The 27,666-nt window shown below is 43.6% G+C and overlaps 1 protein-coding gene across 9 annotated transcripts in view; it reads left to right on the top strand.

The window, feature by feature from the left end:
• The first annotated feature begins 401 nt into the window (after positions 1–401).
• LOC133123785 (rho guanine nucleotide exchange factor 6-like) overlaps positions 402–27,666 on the top strand; it is a 34,438-nt gene continuing 7,173 nt past the window's right edge. For 3 of the 9 annotated variants that reach the window (XM_061234324.1, XM_061234321.1, XM_061234322.1), the window contains exons 1-17: positions 420–913; positions 5,370–5,444; positions 9,338–9,458; positions 10,326–10,530; positions 11,096–11,166; positions 12,226–12,320; positions 13,390–13,485; positions 14,376–14,498; positions 16,851–16,989; positions 17,309–17,368; positions 20,019–20,165; positions 21,704–21,790; positions 22,379–22,460; positions 23,174–23,289; positions 23,893–24,066; positions 25,440–25,460; positions 26,933–27,026. In XM_061234324.1, coding sequence (XP_061090308.1) covers positions 10,329–10,530; positions 11,096–11,166; positions 12,226–12,320; positions 13,390–13,485; positions 14,376–14,498; positions 16,851–16,989; positions 17,309–17,368; positions 20,019–20,165; positions 21,704–21,790; positions 22,379–22,460; positions 23,174–23,289; positions 23,893–24,066; positions 25,440–25,460; positions 26,933–27,026 — 1,507 coding nt within the window. In that variant the 5' untranslated portion in view covers positions 420–913; positions 5,370–5,444; positions 9,338–9,458; positions 10,326–10,328. Of the gene's footprint in view, positions 914–5,369; positions 5,445–9,337; positions 9,459–10,325; positions 10,531–11,095; positions 11,167–12,225; positions 12,321–13,389; positions 13,486–14,375; positions 14,499–16,850; positions 16,990–17,308; positions 17,369–20,018; positions 20,166–21,703; positions 21,791–22,378; positions 22,461–23,173; positions 23,290–23,892; positions 24,067–25,439; positions 25,461–26,932; positions 27,027–27,666 lie in introns of all 9 variants that reach the window. The other 6 variants (XM_061234328.1, XM_061234323.1, XM_061234325.1 and 3 more) reach the window with 6 other exon arrangements.

Raw genomic sequence — 27,666 nt, 5'->3', positions numbered from 1 at the left:
CCCAAGCACACTTAGTCAAGCGTGGAGAATAGTCTGGTGATAGTACAGTTCTGCGGTTTGGAGCAAAGATACTTCCCTTTAGGGAAGATATGCTACTTAGAATTGTATAATGAAGGAGACGGGACGCCATGGAATTAGGTGGCTACCGCTACAAGAATCACCAAGAGGGGGCACTCGAAGCACAGATATGTCTAGATGTACAAAAATGAATGGGAGTCAATGGGGGATTTCCCAAAACCATCTATGTTTTGAATTGTAAGGCATCCTGGGCAATCATTTTCACAAGAAATGTGTGCGTTTATTTAAATTAATTTGATACGTACCATTTCCCTGCACATGATGGTCAAGCTATTATAACGAAAACAACCACAGCCGTCCCGTAAAACCGAGGTTGAAGGCAGTATTGCATCGGTCATTTGTTCATTCTTTTAAGCATTTAAATCTAGTGGTTACTGAACGATTTTATGCTTCGGTTGCTTATATGAAACTGTCGCTGTTTCCGTTTAGTGTGAAATACGCTAGCATAGCATTTAGCAATATAGAGGACAAGGCGTTCAACGGGACTTCCGTTTTACCTCCCACCCCAGTGTGACAGGCTGACAGTCAGCGCCTGTGTAAGTGGATACGATTGTATGTATGAAGCTGGAGTAAGTCGCCTACACAGTTAGTTTGTAAACTGAACCAAACGAATGAGACAGTACATTTTGGTAATCAGCGACCATGGATTACAATGTTGCATTGCTGGCACAAACGTTGGGGATTGCGTTTTAGTTTCCAAGATTTAAAAGATAGTGATCTCAATGTATAATTATTTTAGGCTATGTTTTAGTATTGTCAGGACACGAGAAACTAAGCCGAATGTATTTCAAACATACAAGAGTTCTTGAATGGGTGTATAAATCTGAGAATTGAGGTGAGTGCGTTTTATGTCACTTCATTACGCTACTTGTATGCACCGCTTCTTGTCGTTTCCTGTGTTCGTTACCCAATGTGCGAGTTGCCACTATTGACTTGAACAGAAATGTCATCGAACAAAGACTGAAGAGGTAATACACTCCTGCATAACTAGGTTTCTCCGAGAATTACTATTCTGCAGAACTTTATGAAGTTGGATGGACTGCACCTGCTGTCAGCTGTAAAAATGCCCTGTGTGTTTAACATCATATAACCTTGAATTCCCGATGGGCAATACAGCTAGTTACGTGCAAATTGGTAGAATGTTTGACTCGATCATTTGGGTGAAATGTATTGGGAATTTTTGACGTAAATGCTCATTGCACTTTGCAAATGAACTTTTCAGAGGAACAAATAGGCTGTGTGTATATGTATGTATACATTCAGTGAACACACACACCACACACACACACAATACCCTCCAAAAGTACAGTACTGACAGTAGAGTGAAATGTTTTATTTTTGCTATATACTTTCTCTCATTTGAGATAAAAAGTGACAAAAGTGCAGACAATCAGGCCTTTCCTGCAGCTGGTTTCAGTTGGTTCAGGGTTTTCTTAGTATCCGCTTCGGCAAGGGAAATGCATGCTCGATTGGAATAAATCAGGTGACTGGACACTTTTTCTCATTTCTCATTTTCTTTGGTTGCATAGGCAGTGTGTTTGGGGTCATTGTCTTGCTGCAGGATGAAGCACCAGTCAATGAGGTTGGAGATTCGTTCTTTGAACATAGCCAGACACAATCTGTTTGTACACTTCTTAATTCATCCCACTGTCATTCTCTGTGACATCATCAATAAAGACAAGTGAATCAGTTTCAAACATGCCCAAGCCATGATATTGTCCCCTCATGGTCGAGGTGGTATGTTTTTGATCAGTGCTGTTTCTTCCTTTCGCTGAACTTTCGGCTTTCCATCACATTAGTAAGGGTTTATTATTGCTGCTCATGAGAGGTTTGCATCTTGCAGCGTCACCTCCGTAATTCTTCTATGAAAGCCTTCTGTGTACTTGTGGCTTGTAATAATATTATGAATATTATTTTCACCGCTGCACTCTGGAGACTGCTGGTGATGTCACTGGCCATTGTTTTAGGGGTTTTCTTCACAGCCCTTAGGATGGATCACCTGTCATTTGTTGTAGTTTTCTTCTTGCATGGTGTTTATTTCCACCAGTAGTTTCTTTAATTTTCAAGACTTCCCAAACTGCTGCACTTGATAGACCCAGTTTCTGTCCTTCTATCCTTGTTAATGACACCTTCTGTTATCTCAGTTTACAGATTTAAGTTACTTTTCAGCCATAGTTATCTGATCTTCATGCTGGTATGTGCCTCTGACTTCAAATGCAATCTCCACAGATGAAAACAAAGGCAAAAACCAACACACTGTTCTTTTATGTGTGTGCAATCCATGCAAAGGAAAACACTGGAGCAACAGTTAACACCTGTCAGTCATCTGTTAAGTTCATTTTACACAGCTGAAAATGGGGAGACTCAACACAAAAATGTCTGTTTCTATAAAATGGTAAAACATGGAAACATAAACCTGTAAATTTCATGAAATAAAAACAGATTGTAATTTTTGTCTCATATTCATCTCTTGACCTCAAATTCCTTGCCTTAAGTATTTAGCCAAATTGCCTAATTTCACTCTGCCATTACCATATTTTGGAGGGCACTGTATATGTGTATAAACATTTGGCTCAAGAATTATTGGCACCTAGACATGAAGGAAAAGGCTGCATATATGTAATAGACAACACAGCTAATAATCTCTATGTTATCTTCATACATATGGGAAACTATATAATTTATTTCAATACATTCAATATAAGTTTCAATGTTTTTATTTTTTTCTAAAAACCGTTGGTGTCAAAAGTAATGGCACCCCTAACAATTATTGTAAATGACAACCAAACTAAGTAAAAGTCAATAAAACTTTACTTAATTTAGTTAATTTCATTAATAAAATGCAGTAACAAGCATGCAAAATCCTTGTGTCATTTGTCACCATTGGAAAAGCCAAAGAACTGTCGATTCAGAAGAGACGGATGGTAACTGACTGTCCCAAGTCTGGTAATCGGCACAGAAAAATACATAAATGGTTAAATATACCACTGAGCATTGTAAGGGTAACGTAAAACATATGAAATGGTTACAAACATGCCAGCGAGAGGACACAAGTGCACATTGTCTCTGCTGATAGTGAGGAAAATGGTGAGGGAGGCCAAAAAGAGTTTGAGAAGTGCAGAGATTGGTCGCATCTTGGGGTCACTCATAGCACAGTGTCATTTCAAATCCTACCTGAGACAAGGGTTTCTTTCTTTTGTTTTATTCATGATGGGTAGAAATTCAGATTTTTGCTCAAAGAGCACGTACAAAGGATGAGTTAAAGAAGATCTTGCCGACGTCACTCGGTTGATTTCTGATATCCTCACGCCTATGCTGTCTTGGGAGACGTAGAGGAAAATCAGTGGCAGAGCAGACACTGTTCCCACCTGTTTCAAAGTGGCCCTGTTTATGGCCCTGAGAAGCAGGCATTAGGCTTGGTCACCTGGGGCGGAGGGAGTTGCTCCCCGGTCACCGCTGAGGAGCTGTTCACTGACACAGGACCTCCCTCTGATGAAGAACATGAGTCGCCCCTTTTCCTGTTAACTGCCCCTTCTTGTTTTAATGAGTTGCATGAACAAGGTCCCCAAGCTACAGTTTGTTTGTTTTTAGTTTTTTTTGCAGACTGCAATTCCTGAAGTGGTAGTCACTGTGATGTGAGGGCTCACAAGCGCGCTCACACAGACACACATACGCACACACACACACCTCAGTCAGTCAACCACATGCTGCCCCTCGCACTGTGTGCTGTCAGTCACTCTTATTTCTCCCCAGTATTCCTGTCCAGGGTGCATACACTTCATTATTATTTCATATGGAGGGTGCATAATGACAGAGAAGGTTGTTTTCCTCTTGAGGGAAATTATATAGGTCCAATTGACTTTAGGCATTACAGTTGATTTCTGAAAATCAACAGTTAACATTCATGATAGGTGAACACACAATGCACAGTGCTGTGTGTTTTTCAATTGTGGTTTGTTATGGGTAAGGAGAGGTTGTTTTTTTCCATCAAACATACAATTATACGGGTGGTGTATTGGTTCCTTTTACTGCCCCAGGCAATATAGAAGGCACCTGTTTAGAGGGCAAGCTTGAGACTGCCGGGGCTTTGGATTTTCAATGAGCCATATCCCCTTCCCTTTCTCCCCGGCTTTGGAGCAGTCCTCTTAATTATCTCCTCTGCTAAAGAATGAGCAATTACTGAAGGAAGCGGATTCATCAGCTGGCCTGGAATGCAGTTTCAAATGAAAGGGTTTCTTGGTCTTGCAGTACAGATGAGACATCTTCCCCTTTTAACTCTGATGCCATATTTGGTGTCCATAATTAGACCCTTTGTGGCCAGGCTGCAGATGACATCAGTGAGGGGGAGAGAAAAAGAACCACTGCTGCCTCCTAGCATGTCATTAGTATTTTCTCCTCAGTTTGAGCAGGGCCTCGCCCTTGCGCTGGTCAGCTCTGTTTAATGTGAGCCTATTTTTATCCGCCATCAAAATGCACACACTGGCCTGGTTAGACCGGCAATTGGGCAAGGGGGCCCATGAGCTTTCTCTTCGTTGTAGAAGGAGAGAACAGACAAGGAAGAGGAGCACAACAGGATGGCTGTCTTCTCAGACCCCATAGGCTACTCATTCTGCTTGTGTGTAGCTGCATAAAGTTTCATAGTTCAAAGCCAACGGAAGCAAATGTCATGGGCCTATAAATAGATTGATGCATTCTGTGGCACAGTAAAACTATCAAGCGTTGTCCCCTTGTCATAATATGTATTATAATACATGTATTAAAATGGATGCTGAGGTGGTGCTGGGGTAATCCAACTGGACAAATGTGTTTTGACAAGCTTTCACTGAGGTGAAGGCATATGCTGTGGCCTGAGTGGAACAGCTGCTGCTGTCCAACAGTACGAGGAGGTTTAGGAAGGAAAACCCACAAGCACAGCTCCCCAAACTCTATATTTAAGATGTTTTATTTAAACGTGTGTAACCTTACCCACTGAAGGGAAGAGCATAATGGTCTGAGTCAAACAAAATGCACAGGGCTAGCACAAGTGGGGAAAGAACGGTTTGCTTCTGGATGAGTAAAATGTGGGTTGCTTTCGTGATGGCTTATTTCTCTTTTTTCCTCTCCGCGTCAGGTTTCATTCAGTCACACACTAACAGCACGTACGCTTATGCCGACACCATCCATCCTCTGGTCGCTTCTGATCAGTGGAAAAGGAGCTTTCATGTGATTTTTATTTATTTATTTGTTTGACCTACTTGTTTTGTTTCTGTCTTATTGGTGTTTGGTGTTTGAAGTGTCTGTGTTTTTGACAGGGTTTCGAACCTGAGAGGCTGTATTCGGGTGAGAACTTCTGAGCACCCTGTGGACTGTAAACGTTGCTGCTGAAGGTAAGACCCCTCCCACCATCTGGCTTTTTCAGAATTTCATTCAGGTTTGTTCAGGTGGCAACATAGCCCATAACCGGGTCAGAAGCTGGGCTTGGAGATGGCAAGTTCAGAGATGGCAAGTTCAACTATCAGGTGGATCAGTGCTGTACTACCGTCACGCAAGTTACATAACCGGAATTGTTTCAGTAAGAATGCCTGGATACTTTATAAAAGAATATAAGTTGTGGCAATTGCTCTGGCTAATGAGGCCAATAATTTGGTTCCTTTACTTATACAGTATGTCAATATATTCTGTGATACACATTAACAATGAAGAAAATCGCAAACTGTCAACTGTGCCATTCAGCAAGGCATACATCTTTAATGTAAGGAGGGTCACGTTACAGCAACCCACTGTTTGAGATCGTGGTGACACATGGGTCTGACCACTTGATCCACCGCTGCTGAAGTCCAGTTTCCGAATGCAGTCTGTTTAATGTTTTTGCGTCTTGTTGACAATTTCTGCTTCTATTGAAATTATATGGTGCTCAACCGACCCACGCAGATTATTTTAGCCATCGCAGCATTGAAAATACGGTCTGGTCCTCTAGTCTCCTGCTGTGGGGAAGTGTGAGCCTTTGCTACAGGTCAGTTCCCCTTCTGTAGAGCATTGTTCCCTAGGAACAGGGCAGTGTGTGTTGTTATGTGTTGTTAATAGATTATCTTATTTAGTTTGCAGTTATTTGCTTAGCCTTATTTATCGCAAAAATAGATCCAGAGATTTTACACATTTGCTTTGAATTTGCATGTGCTGTGATGTTGATTTCCCAGTGATCCGCTATGGTGCCAAGGATACCTTTAAATCTCTGTAATGAAACATGAGTTTGTGTGTAGTCATGTGTAGTCATTTAGGAAATTATGAAGATGAAATAATAAAAAAAATTGATCATGAAGCTGTCAAAGACTTTAAAGACATGAGAATGTAAACATTAAAGTGCATATTTCAGTTGGTTGAACTATTTGCTGTTGCCAACATGGGTTTTCCCTGTAGACATAACATAAACAATGGAGATGTTTGGTTAGTTGACTTTGTTCAATACATTTGGTACTGCATCTTTTTTAGCGCCTAAAATAAATGTAAATAGCCTCTGATTACTGGTCTGCTGTTGGTGTATTTTTGAGCAAGGCTTTAGTAAAATGTTCAGCCATATAAAACTCTGACATTTAGTTTTTGAGTAGTCTGGCGTTTGTTGGTATAGATATGGCTAGGCCATATCACCTAACAATTTTATCTCTCCATCAGAGTCCTGCACTCTGGGGCTTCTAAGGTGACCATTGATCTAGAGTGGTTTCCTGCCATCTGGGTAGCATGCAGGCTCCAGGAGGCAAAGGCTGCCATTATGACGAGTGGCTCACAGCAGTCCCCTGGGCTGCTTGGCTGTCAGGCTCTTACCACCTGTAGCTGGGTGATTGGTTGCCTTGCCTGACCCTGGGTGCCAGCAGGCCTCATCTGTGATGGGAAAATAAGATGGGGGAACCATAATGCCTGAGACGCCGGTGCATTAGGCACCGGCTGCAATCCGCTCGCCACTGTCTCCCAGTACCTAAATTCTCATGTCTATACAGTACATAGGATATCCTGTAGCCCAGATAGTCCTAAAAATGTACATATTTAGCAGGGCCACTGTTCTCTTACATCCTCAGTGGTTGAATCTGGGAAGATAATGGAAAGGTGTGACCAATGATCCCAGCTGAGTGGAAAGACTGTCACAGTTGAAGATTACATTTACAGCAAGGGCTGGCTCCTTTTTATTCTGGGTGAACAGGGTGTATTAACTTGACTATAAATTGAATGTTACACCTTAGAATTTTTTGTTTTGTTTAGTAATTTGCCTGTCAGACTCAGTAGAGCATTAATTAAAATGAAATAGGATTTGTGGTGGGAATTTTGGTTTCACTTTGCCTACAGTCAAGACTCTCCACCCTAGGGGGCGACATGGCTCAGGCCCTAAGAGCAGTCGTCTGGCAGTCGGAGGGTTTGCCGGTTCGATCCCCCGCCCGGGCTGTGTCGAAGTGTCCCTGAGCAAGACACCTAACCCCCAAATGCTCCTGACGAGCTGGTTGGGGCCTTGCATGGCAGCCAATCGCCGTCGGTGTGTGAGTGTGTGTATGAACGGGTGAATGGAGAAGCATCAATTGTACAGCGCTTTAGATAAAGGCGCTATATAAATGCCTGCCATTTACCATTTACCATTTTCCAGTAGGGTGAAAGGAGGGGGCCGGCTGTTGGGATCGCGTGCCGTTCTGAAGAAGCGGCATGTCAAATTTGAGTTGACAGATGTGCTGTGCCTCCGAGCACGGATTAAACTCTGGGAAGCAGTGTAGCATTCAGAAGGACACAGTATCTCCACTTTGTTCAGATGGGCTACAGCTCTAAAAGCGGCAGCCATAGTTGGGATGGTGGGATGAAACACGCGTTTTATTCACAGCGTTCACTGAGCCTCCAGGTGCTTCCCTCCTCCTGGCTGCGTTTGTTGTGGCTCTATGCTTTGGCTTTGGCTCCAGACCTTGCTGTAGACCTTGCTGTGATAGCAGCAGTCTCTCCCTGAACCACCTCACATGAAAAACCTTTTTGGAAAATTAGCCTTCCCTGTGGAAATGGCATGAAGCTCCCTGTTATGCACTGAACCCCATCCATCCATCCCATCCATTATCTGAACCCGCTTATCCTGAACAGGGTCGCAGGGGGGCTGGAGCCTATCCCAGCATACATTGGGCGAAAGGCAGGAATACACCCTGGACAGGTCGCCAGTCCATCGCAGGGCACACACACCATTCACTCACACACTCATACCTATTGGCAATTTAGACTCTCCAATCAGCCTAACCTGCATGTCTTTGGACTGTGGGAGGAAACCGGAGTACCCGGAGGAAACCCACGCAGACACGGGGAGAACATGCAAACTCCACACAGAGAGGCCCCGGCCGACGGGGATTCGAACCCAGGACCTCCTTGCTGTGAGGCGGCAGTGCTACCCACTGCACCATCCGTGCCGCCCATGCACTGAACCCAATCGAGCTATTTCTAAATTCAGTAATAATAATAATTTGCTGTTGTAAAATGTTCAGCTATTTATGAAGGAGGAAACTCACTTAAGCCACTGTCAGTGTGCAGCACTCAAATGGGTTGTTGAAGTGCTGCACACTTGCACCAGAAATCTCACCACACTTCAGCTGTGGTGGAAAGAGAGGAAGTGATACGACAAGTAAAATGGAAGATAATTAGGCAGCCAGTTTTTGAATGTCGGGTTTCAATATTGCCAGGATACCAAGTAACTCCCTCAGTCCTTGCAATAATTTCAACAAGCTCTTTAATGACCACAAGGAGTCAGGACCTCAGCTGCAATATCTCATCCAAACAATGGGTTCTGAGAATTTGATTGTTGTGCAAGAAATCATGTGACATACTCTCTTAAGATACATCCCTTCAGTCAACACGTCTAACTATTTAATGGGATCTACTGAGGGTTTTCCATCTTAGTTTTTTTGGCAAACATTTGCAAAAAAGCATTTTTGTTTGTCAGTCTGGATACGAGACGAGTCAGTCTGGTTTTTTTGTCCATGAACTGATCATGGAATCAATATCATGCTCTCCCCTGAGAGTGAGTAAGACATCTAGCATAACAGTTTTGCTGGTGTGTGAGCTTTGCCCCGAATGAGGCGACACAGACATGCTGTAGTACACCTGTGCACTTTCCCCCAATGGGCCAGTGGCTGTGCAGAATGGTGTGCTATCCAAACACCACTACGCATGTTCCCACAGCCGCGCTAGCAGCATAGCAGCCTGAAGCCCTTCTATCTGTGTTTGTCTAAAGAGTGAAGCATGGGTGTTCATGCTGTGCTCCTCCCTGCAGACTGTGTCTCTGGGGGGTCATGCCACCAGCCCACCACTTCTGCACCCAGCCTGGCTTCCTCCGTGCACGCTTTGCCCTCGTCCAAGTCTAACAGGTCCCTGCACAGGCAGTCAACATTGCGGTAAGACTGCAACACACACGTGCACATATGCGCGCACACACACACACACACACAGTCTCTTAGATCTAATTTCTTCCCCATTCTGATGCTTGCTATGAACAATAACTGAACCACTTGATTATGTTTGCATGCTCTTATGCATTGAGTTGCTGCCACATGATTGACTGACTTCATATTTGCAGTATCAAGCTGGTGTTAATAAAGTGGTCATTAAGTGTGTACATATACACATGTGCATACACATACGCACACGTGCACACACACATACACACACACACACACACACACACACACATACTTTTCTAACAACATATTCATATGATATAAGCGATCCAAATGTGGTAGAGAAGCATATTAGCTGCTGTGAGTGCTTGAAATGTTTGAGGTCCAAAGAAAAGAGCAACTGCGTTTGGAAAGCAGGGATCCAGGTGTAGAGGGTTGGTTTAGTTACCATTTCATTTCAATTCAGCCATGGTCCTTAGGCCTCCCTTATGCCTTAATTAGCTGATAAATAGGCCACGTTTGAGTGCATCTGAAACTATTTTTTTTCCAAGACACAGTTGCATTACTATACTCTCATAACAGTCCACACTTTTGAGTTTCTAGCAAGGCCTCAAGGGTGTCAGTTGGTTTGCTTAAATGTGGCGTCTTAAATAGCAGAAAAGCAAGTTGCATCATACATTTTCCTTTTAAAATGCAGAATGACTGTAGCCTGATAACAAGCCTCATGACATTTGGGTTGGATTTTTCGAGCGATGCCTGATGAACAAATTTACCGAATGCCCCATCGTCCATGGGCAGTATGCTGGGGTGTCAGCTGGTTAGTTTGTTTAATTGCGCCCCCTCGTCTTGTTTCTCGTTGCCCAGGAGATGTCTGAGAACGGTGGCAGTGGGCAGCTGATCGTGAAGGCCCGCTTCAACTTCAAGCAGAACAACGAGGATGAGCTTTCCTTCAGCAAGGGCGACCTGATCTGCGTCTCCCGGCAGGAGGATGGGGGCTGGTGGGAAGGCACCGTTGGCGGCCGCACCGGCTGGTTCCCTAGCAACTATGTCCGAGAGGTCAAGCCCTCTGGTCAGTGGGGAAAACGCTCACTCCCTTCCTTTCATTATTTTGCTTGCCGTGCTAGAGTCTTAGTTATGAGCATGAACATACTTTTTGGGAATTCCAACTGTTTAACTGCCGTTTTCAGTTTGATTATTGCAACTTTATTTATTACTGTCGCTTTATTTCGAATTCCATTTCTGTTGTCATGGGGGCTCTCTGCACTGCATGTCAACCTTGAAAAGTTCACTTTTTTATTGCCACATCCGTCAGAGCTCTGCTCTACCAACTAAAATGTGAGCAAAACATTTTCAGTGTGGCAAGTCAAAAGATGACAATGATGAAGTGAGAAAAAGATACACTGCGCGTGGGTGTATATCCTCTTCTAACACCTGTGGGCGACTGGCAGGTGTGCAAACGCTTTTCTCCAGACTGCATGTGAACCTGCAGTTTGGTGTGGGGGGTTTCTGAAGTGGTGATTAATGAAGAACAGGTGGCTGGAGGCTTTGAAGGCATCTGGTTCTGTGCATGCAGGCTGAAGTTTTGCGATTCACCTGTCACTCACCAACCGTGTGTCTGTGTTTGTGTCCCCCAGAGAAACCCATGTCTCCCAGAGGTCTGAAAGGGTTTGAGCTGCCCCAGCTGACAAAGAACTACTACGGCGTGGTGAGTGCCCCCTCGCCCCCTTTAACAACCAGGACCCCCTGGGTGTGAGCTCTTGGCTTCTTATGTCAGTGTCTGAAAAGACCCTCTCTTACTGCTCCTCTGAACCCAGAATCATTCTCCTTATCCACGTTCACCTCCCCTTATTCATATAGAACAACAAAGGTGGAATCACTTTACTTGGTTTAAATTACATTTGTAATATTTAGATTTTCGTTGATTATGCCAATTGTGTATGTTGTAAGATATTTGGCAGTGTTGTACTAGAAATGTATGTGTGTGTGCGTGCGTGTATGAAAGAACTGCAAATCTATATTTTTAGCAAACCAAGATGCCACATCTATGCTTTAGCTGTCATTTGAGAGTGTAATGATTACCAGGTGTGTAATTTACATTATTTTTAATATTCAACAAGCAGGTCTTTGATTGTGTTCCCTTTTCGGTCAGAGGAAAGCTGTGCTCCCGTTGTTTCTCATTGAGAAAGGTTTTCTCCGGAAGCCTTTTCTAAGATCAGATGCTGTTCTCAGGCCTCCGTGCTGAAAGCCGCCTCTTTGTCCTGAGTGCCCATTGGCTGCCTGCTCCAGTGCACTGTCATTAAAACCCTACTGGGGTCTGTGTCTGCGTTTCCCACAGCCACACTGGGATGCATGCAGGCTGTTGGGTCATTCATTCCTTTCCTGCTGCTCTAGTTTTGGTGGAGTCTGCGCTTAGCGATCTTCAATGGTTATAAACACTTTAAAGTTTAGTATTTATAAGAGAGTATGCTGGTGCCCAATTCAGGTACTCTCATTTTCTTTTTCACCTGGAAAAGTACAGAAGAAAAAAATTGTAAATGAACACGTATCTTATTTTCCCTTGGTTAGTTATATTGCTCAATATTCATTCTACTCAAAACTCAAAAAGTATAGAATCCAGGTTGGATTACGTGTGGGCTCCTGTTGCTAGGTGCATGGTAGGCTCATGATGCGTTGCTTTGATAGTTTTCCAGCGTTCTCCCTGCCTCCTCGTGCTGTGATAGAGGGGTGTGTTTTAACATGCTAACCGGCATCTCCCGTGTCTCAGGTGGTCCAGGACATTCTGGAGTTTGAGCGAGAGTTTGTGAAGGAGCTGCAGACCCTGCTGAGCTGCTACCTGCGCCCCCTGCAGGCCAGCGACAGGTGAGACGGGCTGGTGAATAAACACAACCACTACCTGAGCTGACCTAGTAAACCCTGCTCCCAGGAGAGCCACAGCACTGCAGGCTGTCACAGATGCTCATGAATTACTAAACACCGAGAGCACAGTCATTTACCACCCCTAATGAATGGCCCAAATGAGCTATCGGGTGACTGGATGAAAGACCGTCTGTGAGTCCATGCCTGCTGTGGTCCCACACTTCCTCTGAAATGCAGGAGAAATCACAGGTAGGAGTTAGATCAGCTTTACCTTTTTAGGTTTTTAAAGTCTCTTCATGTTTAAATATTTGCTTGCTTTCTTAATTTGCATAAATGGTCATAAGAACACGTGAATGTTCGGCCCGTGTCAGCTAACAAGTTACCTGTGATAGGTTCCCAGGTTTTATTATCACCAGTTCTTATCGGGACCGTGAATATGTATACGTGTGTATTATGTGTCTGCAAAGCGCCTCTGTAGTGTCTGCAGTAGGGATGTCACACGTCGTTACTAACTGGCTCAGCCTGTGTCTTCATGGAGTGGCCACTTCTCAGCTCTTTGAAATGTATGATCATGGACTTCAACACCCTTAACACCTTGTTTTACGTATGATCACGGACTGTAGTTAAATACTACACCCTCAACTCTGGGTGTTCCTCAGAGATATTCTCAGCACAGACGGCCTGAATATTCTGAGTTTGTCTCTCCCTTGCTCATTGTAAATAAACCTAAAATTCTCTCGAGAACAGTTATAAGTGTGTTTTCATTGTCCTACATTTGATTCCATGGAACAGGGAAAGAATAATCCTAACACCTTCAGACTAAGAAGTATTCAACATTGTGCACACCCTGAATTCCCCATGTCATTGCCTTTATTGCATGTCCTAACAAGCTATTCCATAGCAGCACTATTTATAAATAAATTCAGATATCTGTGTAGAATTTACCATGAGCTATTTTCCATATATCCCCGCTTGTCATGTTTGTAATGGAGGCAATGTAGAAAATTGACAGTGCATTGAAATGACTGGATAATCCTTCCTGTTAAAATGTGTGTTTATTGTAACTGAGCAGGTTATCCAGTGCAGACAGCACTAGCCTGATGGGGAACCTGGAGGACATCCTGACGTTTCAGCAGGGCCTCTGCGTGGCTTTAGAAGAGTGTGCCAAGTATGTGTCTTTAAAAAAAAAACATGTATTTTGTTTCATTTCATTCTTTTATGAATATGCTGGTTTTATAATACAGTTGCAATACCAATTGCAATGTTTGGGGCATTTGGGTTATTGTCTGGAAGAGGAGGGTGTTCTCTGATTTCAGACAGTGTTCCTCTTTGGAAATGTTATCCATTGAGGGAAGTTTTTTATATGGTGTTTAGTTGATGCAAACTGTTGCTTCAATAACAAGCAGTTTTTTTTGTTTTGTTCATTCTTGATTTGGCAATCATGTGGTATTAATGCCATGTTTTGTGCGATTAGATTTTTATCTGATTTGGTGTTATGCATTTCAGCTGGTCTCTATGCTCAAGTGCTGCCAATGTCTGAATATTTTTGGTCGAGTGAGTTGGGGCCAACTGCTTCTGCCTCTTAGGTTTTTTTTGTAAATTCATGAAATGCCTGTGGAAGATGAAGCTATGCTTATGTCTTTTTTGTAACATATTTAGAGAGAGAATGGCAAAAAGATGGGGGAAGATGTTGTATGCTTGTATGCAGATGCAGTGTACAAGTTGAGGAGTAATCCTGGGCATGCATTACAGGATAAACATGCCTGCTGCAGTTTTACATGTGTGGGCCTGAACCTCATATCATACCAGGCACTGGTGAACATGTTGTATGCCTGTAGGAGATTAAAATATCACTGGGTCGCCTCAGGTCTAGATCTGTGGGCATATCAGAAAAGCGGCAAGAGTTCTGAGTCTTTTGTGGTCATGCAGCGCCCCCTTTTGGAAAACAGGGAAACTGTTTCTATGAAGCCTGGAAATGCTATGATTTCATGTAAGCTCTCTCCCTCTCCCTCTCCCTCTCCCTCTCCCTGTCCCGCTCCCTCCCTCTCTCTCCCCCAGAATGTCGGAGGGCCAGCAGCGTCTGGGCGGCTGTTACCTAAACCTGCTGTGTCAGATCCGGGTGCTATACCTGTCCTACTGCTCCAGCCATCCCTCTGCAGTGTGTGTGCTTACTGACCACGGGTGAGTCTCCTGGAGATCAACCCTGAACCAAGGTCTCATCACAATCAACACAGATTCAACACAGATTCACCAGATACTTCCCTTATTTCATCCAGTCTTACTTAATCCCATAGTCCAACATTAATAATGTAGGTCTAGGAGTATGTGGTGGGACTGCAGGATTTGTGGCCTGCTGCAGATGGGAAGAAACTGTTTTTGTGGCGAGAGGTTTTGGTCCTGATGGACCGCAGCCGCCTGCCAGAGAGAAGTGTTTCTAACAGTCTGTGTCCGGTATTAGAGGGGTCAGCCACAATCCTTCCTGCACACCTTCTTGTGAACTGTGGCTGATGCCCACAGGCTGGGCTCTGGCACAGTTTGGTCTCGATGGTGGGTGAGTCGTGGCACAGGGATGAAGGATGATTCACAGTAGACAGAAATATGACATAAATTACATCAGCTAAAGACAAATTTACTTTTTTGACATTTTTGTCATTTGGCAGACGCTTTTAATCCAAAGCGACTTACAAGTGCATAGGTTCTACCATAAGTCAAAGCATCACATCCAGAACTAGGAAAAAACGCATGGAATGCTGTTCTAAACATAGTCGTCATCATAAGTGCAATTTTTTTTTTTTAAATGTTGGGGGGGGGGGGGGGTTAGACAAGGATAGGGATAACAAAGGAGGGGCGGGGGAAATCAGGAGGGAGGACTAAGGTAGAGTTTGAAAAGGTGGGTTTTGAGTCTGCGTCGAAATAGGGGGAAAGATTCTGCTGTCCTGACAGTGGTAGGCAAGTCATTCCACCACTGAGAAACCAGAATGGAAAACAGGCGTGAACGTGCAGCTCGACCGCCAGGTGCACGTAGATAAAGCAGCAGCACCTGATTGCATATACCCTAGCTATTTATCATTTTATCATGTCACTTAAATAGAATCCAGAAGTGGGCGGAATCCGCCTCACAGCAAGGAGGTCCTGGGTTCAAATTCCGGTCGGCCGGGGCCCCTCTGTGTAGAGTTTGCATGTTCTCCCCATGTTTGCGTGGGTTTCCTCCTGGTACTCCAGTTTCCTCCAAAGACATGCAGGTTAGGCTGATTGGAGAGTCTAAATTGCCCATAGGTATGACTGTGTGAGTGAATGGTGTGTGTGCCCTACTAAAATATTGGGACACACATGGTTGGTGGTCCCTGCGATGGACTAGCGACCTGCCCAGGGTGTATTCCTACCTTTTGCCCAATGTATGCTGGGATAGGCTCCAGCCCCCCTGCGACCGTGTTCAGGATAAGCGGGTTAGGATAATGAATGAATGAATGAAGTGGGCAGAATCCTGGCGAATGGTAAGGTAACAATTGATATGGTGCTAATTTTAAGTTGAAGACAAAACCTGCCAGGTGCTGTTATTCTCCAGGACCAGGGTTGAGTGCCACTGATATTGAGTCAACAGCAGATATTGAGTAGTAGTGTACCCAGACTACTGCTTCCATCATAGTTCCACTAGGTGGCAGCCTTACCGTTTCTGTATGTGCTGGACCCAATAAGCAATGTAGCCAAAACTGTTTATGGCCTGCATTTTTCACTATTTCATGCTGACCTTATGAAGGATTCCCCTACTGATTTGTACCAAGAAATGATAGTGTAAATGGCATGATTTACAAAAACATAATTTGCTAAAAAAAAACTGACACGGACGTAGATTTCGGATCTCACTATTTTCAGGACGATTGCATTTTTAATGAAAGGTGCTATTTTCAAAGCTCTTTGTCTGTGGAATGTGCTCTGTGTAACTTACTTCAGTGCAAGTTTGAGCTATTTTCTCTGCTGGCTGTTTGTTCAGGTAACGAAAGAGGCACAAGGCAAGCAGTGGAGAGTGAAACAGGAAATCGCTCCCAATCTCACAGGATATCTATAGCTGTGGTTCAACACATAAGCAAAGAGCAACTGTTCAAAGACATCCTTTCCTTTCTCAAAAAGGCTCATTTGAATTTAACAGGTTGTGCAAGGAATAAATAATATGTGATATAAAAATAATTTATCATCAAAATGTGAAATATCTGTTTAAATATCATAGATATTCATATGACTGCATAAAGCATTTTTGGAGTCAGTCATTGACATTTAAAAGTCAATTAAAAAGGTGATTATGAAGTGATGAATGTCTGGCAGAGGATTTATTTATTTATTTACTCACTTATTTATTTATTCATTTATATAATGAGAGTATTTGAATTCAGCCCAAAAACCTTCTCATTGCCACCGACAATGTGTGTGTGTGCTTATGTGCGTATATGTGTGTGTGCGTGTGTGTGTGCGTATGCGTGTGTGTGTGTGTGTGCGTGTGTGTGTTTGTGTGTGCATGTGCGCACTGTTGTGTTCCAGGGAGGAGCTGGACAAGTTCTTGGACAGCCAAGGCTCCGGCACCCCGGGGGTCCTGACCCTGACCAGCAGCCTCAGCAAGCCCTTCCTGCGGCTGGACAAGTACCCCACACTGCTCCAGGAGCTGGAGAGACACGTGGAGGTGGGCCTCCCTGACAGTGCCATCACGTTTACCCTCGACTGCTCCTTACAACCTACAACTCCTCCTGTACCACATCGCTGCCGTATTCCTCTCTGCGCACACTCCGCTGCCATTTTGTAATGCTTTGACCCAGGGGTGCCAAACCGAATTCCAAGGGGGACTGCGGTTTGACACCTGTGCACCTGTGACAGATAGATGAATGGGTGACCTCTGCCTTTGTGTTAACTAATACACCCCTGTAGGTTGTAAGAGAGTTGAATGATAAACGGATGTAAAATTTCATTAAGATCTGAATGACTGTAAATGTTTCCTGTTCCAGGAAGCCCACCCAGACTATAGCGACATTCTGAAAGCCACAACGTCATTTAAGACCCTGGGGGTGAGTCTTGCTGCCTTCTCCTGGACCTCAGGGCCTGTGCGCTATTCCGTGTCTCATTCATATGGCCAGAACATGCTACAGAGATACTCTACCGCAGCGATGCCATGACATAAGAGTGCATCACTGTAGATTATGCCACAGTAACATTTGCACAATGGATAATACCTGCCCACTATAAATTATCATCATGTACGGTATGTACATATTGTCATATTTATGCATCCCCAAAAAATATAGCTAAATTCAAGGAAGTGGTATAGTGTGCATTACTTATGCAGTAGCATTAGCCAGCAAAAAAACTGTAATGTTCAAGAAATCAATCAAAAGGAGAGATTTGTGTGGGAAACTGACACATACATTGTATTTTAGCAGTTAGCTAGCAAGCCAAATGCTTTTTTTACTATTGGCCAAAAAATGTCAATAGCAAGCCCCAATTACTAAATTAGTGCGCTAGGTAAACCATCTGACGTGGTTGGTAGATCAAAAACTGTTATGATCACCATTTCATTGCACTTGTTACAGAGTTGGTGGTCTTATTTCTGTGTAGAACTAAAGGCCACTTCCTGTCGTTGGTTTGGAGAGATGAGTCCTACTTCTTTAAGAGATGAGCCCTACTTGTTGCATTGGCTTCATCAGTGGTCATGAAATGAATTCCCATAGCATAGCAAATTAACAGGCAGCTATGACTGGGACCTGCAAGGTTGCCGGTTAAATCCCTGGTGTAGCCATGATAAAATCCACACAGCTGTTGGGCCCTTGAGCAAGGCCTTTAACCCCAACTCAGTCCGGGGGGGGTTTCCCCTGGTTAGTCTAATCAACTTTAAGTCACTTTGGATAAAAGCATCAGCTAAATAACATTATGTAATGTAATGTAACGTAACAGAATGAGCAGAGTAGCTGCCTTCTGTGTTTGTAATAGAAGTTGCATCGATCCTTGTGAATTTGTTGCTCTTTTTAACCATCATTATCTCCTGAAATATGTTGAAGGTTTCAGAGCTTGTGGACATTGTCTAAATTGTAATTACATTTTAATTAACTTCCATATACATATTTGTGCCAGTAATTACCTTAGAACGTCAGTTGCATCTGCAGTACGTATATCTTTTAAATGAATTGAATTCTTGTCATTTTCACAACTTTTTATTCTGGTTTTAAATGTTGGTCCATATGTTCCTACATGTATATATTTATAGTAACAGACTGAGATATGGTGGGTAGGCGTGCAGAGAGAAGAAGAAGCAGCATAGCAGTTTGGGCATGTTTGCTCAGAGGAGGCAGGGGAGTGGTGACTCAGTATTCCTGCAGGTTTCCCCAAAGGTCACGCTGCTGCCATCCACATATCCTCCTCCTCTGACCGAGATGGAACATGCGCTAAGTTTATCTGTTCTTCGGTTAGCTTTTGTCTTTTCATTTTTGTGTTAGCGACATGGGAACTCTCTGTGCCTTTTTTCTTGTGGCCTCTGTAGGTTAGAGGACTTGATGCTTGACTTCTAAAAGGGAGGAAAATGACTGCTTATATTCTGATGAGCCATAGCCATAGTTTATGTAGACCAGCCTGACTAGTGTCTCACCTTTTGTGAAAAACTTTTTACACAGCGTGTTCATATTGTGGATTAAAACTTTTTTTTACTTGTTTCCCATTGAGTCACGGGTGTTTGTTTGTATGTTTTCAGTACAATGTGTCACTTCCTCCCCAGCATCCTGTGTTGTGCTGAACATTTGTTTTACTATTAGAACATTTGTTGTCGTTGTTTTATTTATTTTTTTATCTGATGCGGTTCTAGTAATAATGAAAATTTCTGAGGTGTATGGTGTAGTACTAATACACACCCAGTGTACAGGTCTACCTAATATAGTGCTCAGTGAGTGTGCATATGTATACACTACCATTCAAAAGTTTGGGGTCACCTTGTCTTTTTCTGCTTTCATATTTTATTTTCTCTGTTTATTAATCAAACAATTCATATGTGGCGCAGACTCAGAGCTTTTATTAAAGGGTATTTTTATACATTTTTATACACGTTGCATTCTTTAATGTTGTAATTACAGCACTTTTTATATGTAGTCCCCCATTTAAATGTTTGAGACAAATGAACATAATGTCATGCTTTGTATTGTGTTGCATATCCTTTGCATGCCCTGACATGGAATTTGGGGGTGGGACTAGATTCAGCTGTCAATCATGCTGATACAGTATGGGACACATTTGTTAGCTAAATGGCTTTAAGTCATCAAGGGTCCGAGGTATCAAATCAGCCTCAAGCCATCATACTGCTGCCAGATATTCAGTAGAAACTACAAGAAATGTTTCTCCTGATGCATTTTCCTGTTGAAAATATTCTGCAGAAACAATTCTTGTAGTATGTACTGCATATCTGACAGCAACTCAGTGGATTGAGGCTCATTTATATATTGGACCCTTGATGACTTAAAAGCATTTAGCCAACAAATGTGTGTTCACTTTCATGCAGAACCAGTGTAGAGATACCAGAGGTACCAGTACAGCCAACAAGCTCTGCCCCTCTCTTTCCTTCTCTCTCATCTCTTAATCTCCTTCTTCCCTTTTCTCTCCCTCTACACTCTCTCCCCCCCCCCTCTCTCTCTCTCTGCTGTATGCTCTCATCCCTTTCTTCTCTTTCCCCCCTCGCAGATTCAGTGCCAGGAAGTACGTAGGCGTAAGAACCTGGAGCTGCAGATCGTGTCGGAGCCAGTGCGGGGCTGGGAAGGAGAGAGCATCAAGTCTCTGGGTCACGTGACCTACATGTCCCAGGTGCACACGCAGAGTGCAGCCAGTGAGGTGAGAGGGGTTCACGAGGCGATTTCCTGTTTACAAAGTAGACATTCGGCTAACACTCTTATCCAGAGAAAGCACATCGCCATCTGAGACAACAACAATGTCAATCACTGCAAGTGTAACCTCTCTTCTAAAATAGCTGTTGGAGTTTTTTTATACTGTAGTTGTCTTTGTATTGACAAGACTGAAAATTGAAGAATGATAAATTGCAGTTTGCTGCAAGCGTGGTATGAACTGGATTCAAAGATGCTTGATTTATTTTCTGTTCTGTAAGAAAGCAAGGGAAGGTTATGAGTGTAGAGTGCTCAGGAGCAATCGGCTTGCCGTTTGCGGATTGGTGGGGCTGTTTGGGCCTACAGTCAAATAAGAAGTGCAATGCGGTCATTCTGCTGCCCTCAGCTTGTTAGCCCCAGCCCCTTTTTCTTTCTGTTTAACAGTCTGGAAATGGTAGCAGGCCAGTGAGTAAGTGAGTAAATATTTCAGCATCACTTCTATGTATCCTTCAGTGCCAGTTTCTTTCAGGAAAAAGTCTGTGCTCTGGAGACTTTTAGCCTTCCTCCACAGTGTTATGACAACGTGTTCATTGAATTTGAAATCTTTTCAACTGAGGGGAAGTCACTGTCGAAAGAAATGAAAGGTGGTCCAACTGTAGCATGCAACCGATGTCCCACTTTTAGATTGTATATGCCTTTTCTGTGAAGGGCAATGAGGACAAACCACTGTTGGCAGCTAACACTACCACAAGGGGGAAAATTTCAGATTGGTTGAAATAAGGTGTGCCATTTCACATAAGAAATCATCATATAAATTAGCAACAATATTTTGTTACCATTATCAGTGCTCTCTTTCTGTTTATGTGTTTGTGTGTATGTGTCTCTGTCTGTCTGTTGCTGCCAATGTATCCCTGGCTATATATGTGTGTATCTGAACTTGTGTCTATGGGTCATCATATTAAATGAACATGTGTATTACATTTATTTGTGTGCGTGCGTGGTTGTGTGTGTGTGTGTGTATGTATGTGTGTGTATGCATGCATGTGTGTGTTTGTGTCTGTGTGTGTTTGTATGCATGTATGTGTATGTGTGTGTTTGTGTGTATGTGTATGTGTGTGTATATGTGTGTGTATGTGTGGGTGTGTGTATGTATGTGTGTGTGTGGGTGTGTGTATGTATGTGTGTGTGTGTATGTGTGTGTGTATGTATGCATGTATGTGCGTGTGTGGTTGTGTGTGTATGTGCATGTCTGTGTGTGTCTGTATGTGTATATGTGTGTGTGTGTGTATGTGTATATGTGGGTATGTGTGTATGTATGTGTGTGTGTCTGTGTATGTGTGTGTATGTGTGTGTGTGTGTGTGTGTATGTATGTGTATATGTGTGTGTGTATGTGTGTGTGTATGTGTATATGTGTGTGTGTGTGTGTGTGTGTGTATGTATGTGTATATGTGTGTATGTGTGTGTATGTATGTATATGTGTGTGTGTGTGTGTCTGTATATGTGTGTGTGTGTGTGTGTATGTGTGTGTGTGTGTGTGTGTGGTGTAGGATAAAGAGGAGCGCTACTTCCTGCTGTTTCCCAGCGTCCTGCTCATGCTCTCAGCCAGTCCTCGCATGAGTGGATTCATCTACCAGGTGAGAATCATGAAGGGCAGAGGTAACTACTGATGGGTGGATGGATGGATGGGTGGATGGATGGATGGATGGATGGATGGATGGATGGATGGATAGATCTTTTCATGTGGTTTTGCATTCACTTCTTCCACACGCACAGTACCCGTCAGCATCCTGCTCTTTGTATAATTGAGTCAGTCCTGTGCCATCCGCTTTGAGATCATCAGGTCTCCCTCTTTTAATGCATTACAGGTGCGTAAGCGCCTAGAGTTTCTTTGTTTCTGCTGCAGGTGTGCTGACAGGTGTTTCAACTTGCATCCTGTAATGAATTTGTGTTGGGAATCATGTATTATTTCTATATATGGATATGCTGGGAGAATATTCTTTGCTGCTAGGAGGTATCATTAAACTAGACTGAAGTCTTACCCATACCCATGAGATGGTACGTTTTACATTAAGTTTCGAGTTATGGGTGTGATCGTATAAGACTATAAATGTCGGAAACTATCCTGACACATAATTATTTTTGTGTGTTTTCTCTCTGTGCTGCATTACTGCATTGGCTTGATTGATTGTGTGTTTGAGTGTGGTTATTTTTCCCCGACGCAGGGAAGGTTACCTCTGGCAGGGATGACTGTGAGCAAGCAGGTGGAGGATGCGGACAACGCGCTCTTCTCCTTCGAGATTTCAGGTGTGTGCTGCCCTAGGCTCTGGGCACCTCAGCTTTCAGATGTTGCTCTTGACCTTTCCTGGACCTCCAGGTCTGGAAGTATAAACCAGGGGTAGTGGTTAGCTGGGGCCTGTATCACTAATCCAAAAGCAGGATTACAGAGGTAGCTGGATAACTACACTGAGTAAAGTTAGTGCAGTTATCCAGCTGATTTAGTAATCCTGCTTTGTGGTACTCGCCCCTGATCTGGCCTGTTCTAAGTATGCACTAAAGCTTGGATTCAGTCAGTAGGTCATTTTGTCAATGCATGCATGCATTGATAGTTAAACATGCAGTGCCATAAAAAAATAATAATAATAAAATAAAATAAAATAGGCCCTGGCCCTTATCTTTGTTGTACGGGTAGCAATTGAAATTGTACTTCCCTCTAGGGTCTTTCTGCGCATTTAGCCCTGGTTATGGGTATGCACTTTGTTGTACGTCGCTCTGGATAAGAGCGTCTGCCAAATGCCAATAATGTAATGTAATGTAATGTTTGTAAAGAAAAACGCCAACCCTGGCACTGAATTGTGAGCCAGAAGGTCCGCATGAATTTAGATTCAATCCAGGCCTACAAGTGGTGCCTTCAATGTTAATCCATGAAAGTTCATTGCACCTAACCTTCGCCATTTCCGAGGATGGCCACTGCCAGTGACGAGTCTAATCTGGTCAGTGTGTGGGCTTTGTGTGTGCAGGTAGCATGGTCGATCGCACCACGGTGTTCTGCAGCACCCAGCAGGAGCTCCAGGAGTGGCTGGATCATCTGCACCCTCTAACAAAAGGAGGCAGCCCAGGGGGCAGCATCAGCAAGGTAACGCCCTGGAGGAGGTTCCCACCGCCAGTCTGACTACAGGGGAACCAAGAGGGCCAGTGTGCATTTACGCAAATCAATAGAGAAAGACCAAGCAGAGGGATTCAGTTTGAACATAGAGGTCTGGTCCGAGCACAGATTTGGTCAGAACACAGAGGGTCAGAGAGTTTAGAGTTTAGAGAGTCAGGCAAACCGACAGAGCCCTGACCCAGGTATGCCAAATGAGTTTTGGCACAAAGAGGCTCTCTGAACACAGGGCCTGTCCCCGAGAGTCAGTCTGGACTGGGTTGTGTAGCTGAGGTTGGTGCAGGCGGAAGTTCAATGTGCGACATTACCACTCACACTCCTTATCTTGGTTCAGGTGTTATCTTTTTCACATTTTATTTCTGTTGCAATCTAATATTCAGTATATATAGTATATATACTTCTCGTTCTGTGGAAGACTTGTATTTTGCAGTCACCCAATGACGAAAGCGTGTGATGGGTTTTTGGTTGCCATCTGATAACTTATATTAATTCTTGCTTCAGAGCACTAAAGATCTGATCCACAGAATAGTCTCACCTCATCTTCTGTGAACGTTTGCTCTGCTTATCTAAATTCAGAATGCTGAAGGCAAACATGGGAGTGCTGCGGGCACCTCCAGCCATCAGGGGTACGGCACCCCCGCCACGACCCGGGGACCCCTTGAGCCCCCGAAAACCAGCAAGCCCTGGTCCCTGAGCTGCCTGCGCCCCGCCCCACCCCTCAAGCCCTCTGCCGCGCTGGGCTACAAGGAGGTAGGACACCCTCCCCCAGGTTTCTGTTTGGTGTGTTTGTCGGTGTTGGCATGTTCCATAGGTAAGAGGAATGTGGAAAAACCCAGCGGCATAGCGTGTCCCGGCAGCCCTGTTTGGCAGCCAGTGTAGGAAGAGTGGCCTTTCGCTGTGACTCATTGCGAGGGTCCTGGAGTCTGTCTGCCGGCCCACGCTTGGAGCTCTGGGGGCTTGCGAGCTGACTGTGATGGTGTAGCCGCCCTGGTTCCTGTAAAGGTGTGGCTACCCTGGTTCCTGTGAAGGATGTGGCTGGCGTAGCTCTTCACATGTAGCATTTTACTTACACAGCTGGCTGCAGGAGCAGAGGGTCCAAAGAGCTGGGCTAAAACAAATCCCTGCATCAACTGGATTGGACACCCCTGCTCTGAAGTGCTTAACAGTGACAAAGTACTCTTATATGTGGTTCACAATGTACATTTATGTGAATTCACCATAGAGTGTGAAACCTGTGTCTGACTAGTTCCAAGATGCCGTTGCCATCTCGAGAAAGGGCCATGCATTCTGTAATGTGCAAGCAAGCAACATGCTCTGTGTGTTTTTGGATCTACTCTACACTACAAAAATAACATCAAACACAAAAGAGCCTGTATTACTGCCTCTAATGTTAGGTTGCCACTCGAAAGACAAATAAGATGATTTCAAGTGACGGGGGAACAAGAAAAAACATGCAACGTCGTACAAATCTGTGCTGGCCAAACAAAGTGCCCTCCATCACTGGTTCCATGAGGCTAGTGTGCATGCTTTTCACAGGCACCTGTCTACGCATTAAACGAGTATAAGCGGCACTCAAAACCTCTCCACGCTGGAGCGGATCTTACGATCCACAAAGGAGTCCCGATACGGGGGCTGAATGTGCAATCAGCCCCAGCTCGTCTCCGAGCTTGCAGAAGTGGTTGAGATGCAGGCTTGCACACTTCTCCCACCGCGTGGAAACCTTGCGCTGTGAAGTAAGCCCACACCGCTGGCCTTCAGTTTTACGACGGAAATGTTGCCGTGGCAACGGCTGTAGATCTGATCTCATAATTCTGTGAAAAAATTTTCTTTTCAAATTTTAAAAAGCTGGTTCCCCCAACACCAACCCCAGCAAGTGGGTAAGGATTTTATTTATTTTTCTTCACAAACTTAGTTTGGTGCAAATACCAAACTTTGTTTCTGGAAGAAATACTGCTTATGTGTGAGTATCAGTGGTATCGGTGCGCCAGACAGGGACAAAGACGGACGCACTGAGGGTGATGTCATGACTGTTACATTCTGCCACTAAGTCTTTTTCACCTGATCACCTGTTTACCTATTTTCTCATGCATGTCTTCTCTTTCTCTCCACACTGGCCTTTGTAGAGGATGTCTTATATCCTGAAGGTAAGGTTTAGACCTGCTTGTGTGCTGGCCTGCCTGTGCATAAATGGCTTCCTTTGACTCTGGCCTGCGCTTCTTTTTCTCTCCATCTCTCTCGCACACACACACACGCATACACACACTGTCTGATGAAAGCTGACTTCCTGTCAAATGTGCTTATTTGTGCTTTCTCTTGCATCTTACACACACTAAATAAAGACACTAGTTGCAGTGCGGTAAGCTCAGACTTCCTGTCCCAGTCATTCCTTCACTCAGATGACAGGAGGCTATCTGACAATACTTTCTGTTTTAAACCTTTCATTTAATGCGTAATCCTGAACCCAATGACTGATAACTGAGCGCAATCATTTCAGATTGACAGCGCTTTCACTTTGGCCAGTCTGCTGCATATTCATCCCAGTGACCTCATCACCCCCTGGGTTTGCCATTTCTAACCTTTCATAACATAGCGGTCATGTTCTTTTAGAGCAAGCCTCTAAATTTTTTATTGCAGGATTGATTTTTCAACTATGTGACATATTTGACATGCATCCACCCCCCTGTGAAATCCCCACACACCCCTTAGATTGCTGTTATTAAAATGGGACAAAATGAGGGCCTTAATCCTGGTGTCTGAATCCCTACACACGGCTGTTGGCTGCTGGCAGTGTTTGATCGAGTCATTGAGAAAGAAAGCCCTTTTCTAAGGCCGTTGCGTAATTGTGCAGTTTTAAGAGGCAAACTGTCCTTGTGCGTCTGTGTGTGCAGTTATGCAGCTTAATATATCGCTGTGCTGGTACTGTGTGCATCTGTATGTGTTTGTGTACTGCCTGCCAGCCACTCTGAGATCTGGATTTCAGTGTGCTAATTGGGGGATACATACTACTACTACTACTACTACTACTACTACTACTACTACTAGTAATAATAATAATAATAATCATAGTCATACATTTTCATCTTAGGGCTTGCTTTCCATTATGTACTATGTTTGGCACTGATGTAAGGCATCCTTAGAAGTCTTGAATAATATCTTCCACCAGTGGGGAAGCCCCATTCTCCTGCGGAGATAAAAATCTAATTATTAAACATCGCTGACAAATTGAGGTCTCCAGTCAGGTAAAATTTAACTTTGCATTTTAGCTCTTAGAGAGACAGAAAAAAAGATCTCATTGTGCATCTGTAAATGCTGGTTGGTGAGAAATCTCTATCAGGTATTATGACACCATTGCTCTCTGTAGTGTTGCTAGAGTAGGGCATATATTGTTTTGATTAATATTTGTCTGCATATTTTATTGTGCGCCATGATTAGGAAAAGGACAGTGAAGCAATGATGATGGTTTTGGGTCATATGTCCTACATTTGCTTTCTCAATGTACTATATGGTCAGATAAACGCTTTTCTTTTCATGTCAGAAAGATGGTTTCAGATACCATTCTTACTCTCCATTTCTTCTCTCCCTCTCTCCCCTACATTTGATTGATTCACTTCTCCAGGACTCCAGTAAAAGCCCCAGGCCAATGAAGAAATTCCTTCCAAAACGAAAAACGGAAAGAAAGCCATCAGATGACGAGGTCCTCCCGAGGAAAGGTAAGCCAGAATCCGCAGTACGGCCTGTAGCGTGGTGGTTAAGCTACATGACTGGGACCCATAAGGTTGGCGGTTCAAACCCTGGTGTAGCCGCAATAAGATCCATACAGCTGGATGGGAGGATTGTCTCCTGCTTAGTCTAAATCAACTCGAAGTCGCTTCGGATAAAAGCGTCAGCCAAATAACTTGTAATGTACTGTACTGTAGTCAACGAAGATATGCTACTGTTTAAGATTATATTAATCATTTTCAGTCTATTGATTCTTTCAGCCTCATTTTTTTTTTGCTAATCATTGAGCATACCTCAATTAAGACTATTTCTTGTAAGCATTATCTGAAGCCAGCAGTGTTGACAGCTAACACCCTTGTTTAATGTTTGGCACTTCGAACACAAGTGCACAACAGTTACAAGTCCTCAGTTATCCTTCATGTAAAAAAGGTTTATTTTATTTATTTATTTGCCTATATAATTAATATCAAAGATATTAATTATTAATTACATTAGCAAATTTGTTGATAGGAAGGGCATGAAAGGACGATCAAAATGTACAACCATATTAAAATGATGAGATATATTTACCACAATTATTGAACAAGGGGGCTCCCATGCATACGTAATGATCGAGGGAGTGGGGATACA

This window comes from Conger conger, chromosome 3 (assembly GCF_963514075.1).
Source record: "Conger conger chromosome 3, fConCon1.1, whole genome shotgun sequence".
Lineage (NCBI taxonomy): Eukaryota > Metazoa > Chordata > Actinopteri > Anguilliformes > Congridae > Conger > Conger conger.
This window is presented reverse-complemented; position numbering and strand designations above follow the sequence as displayed.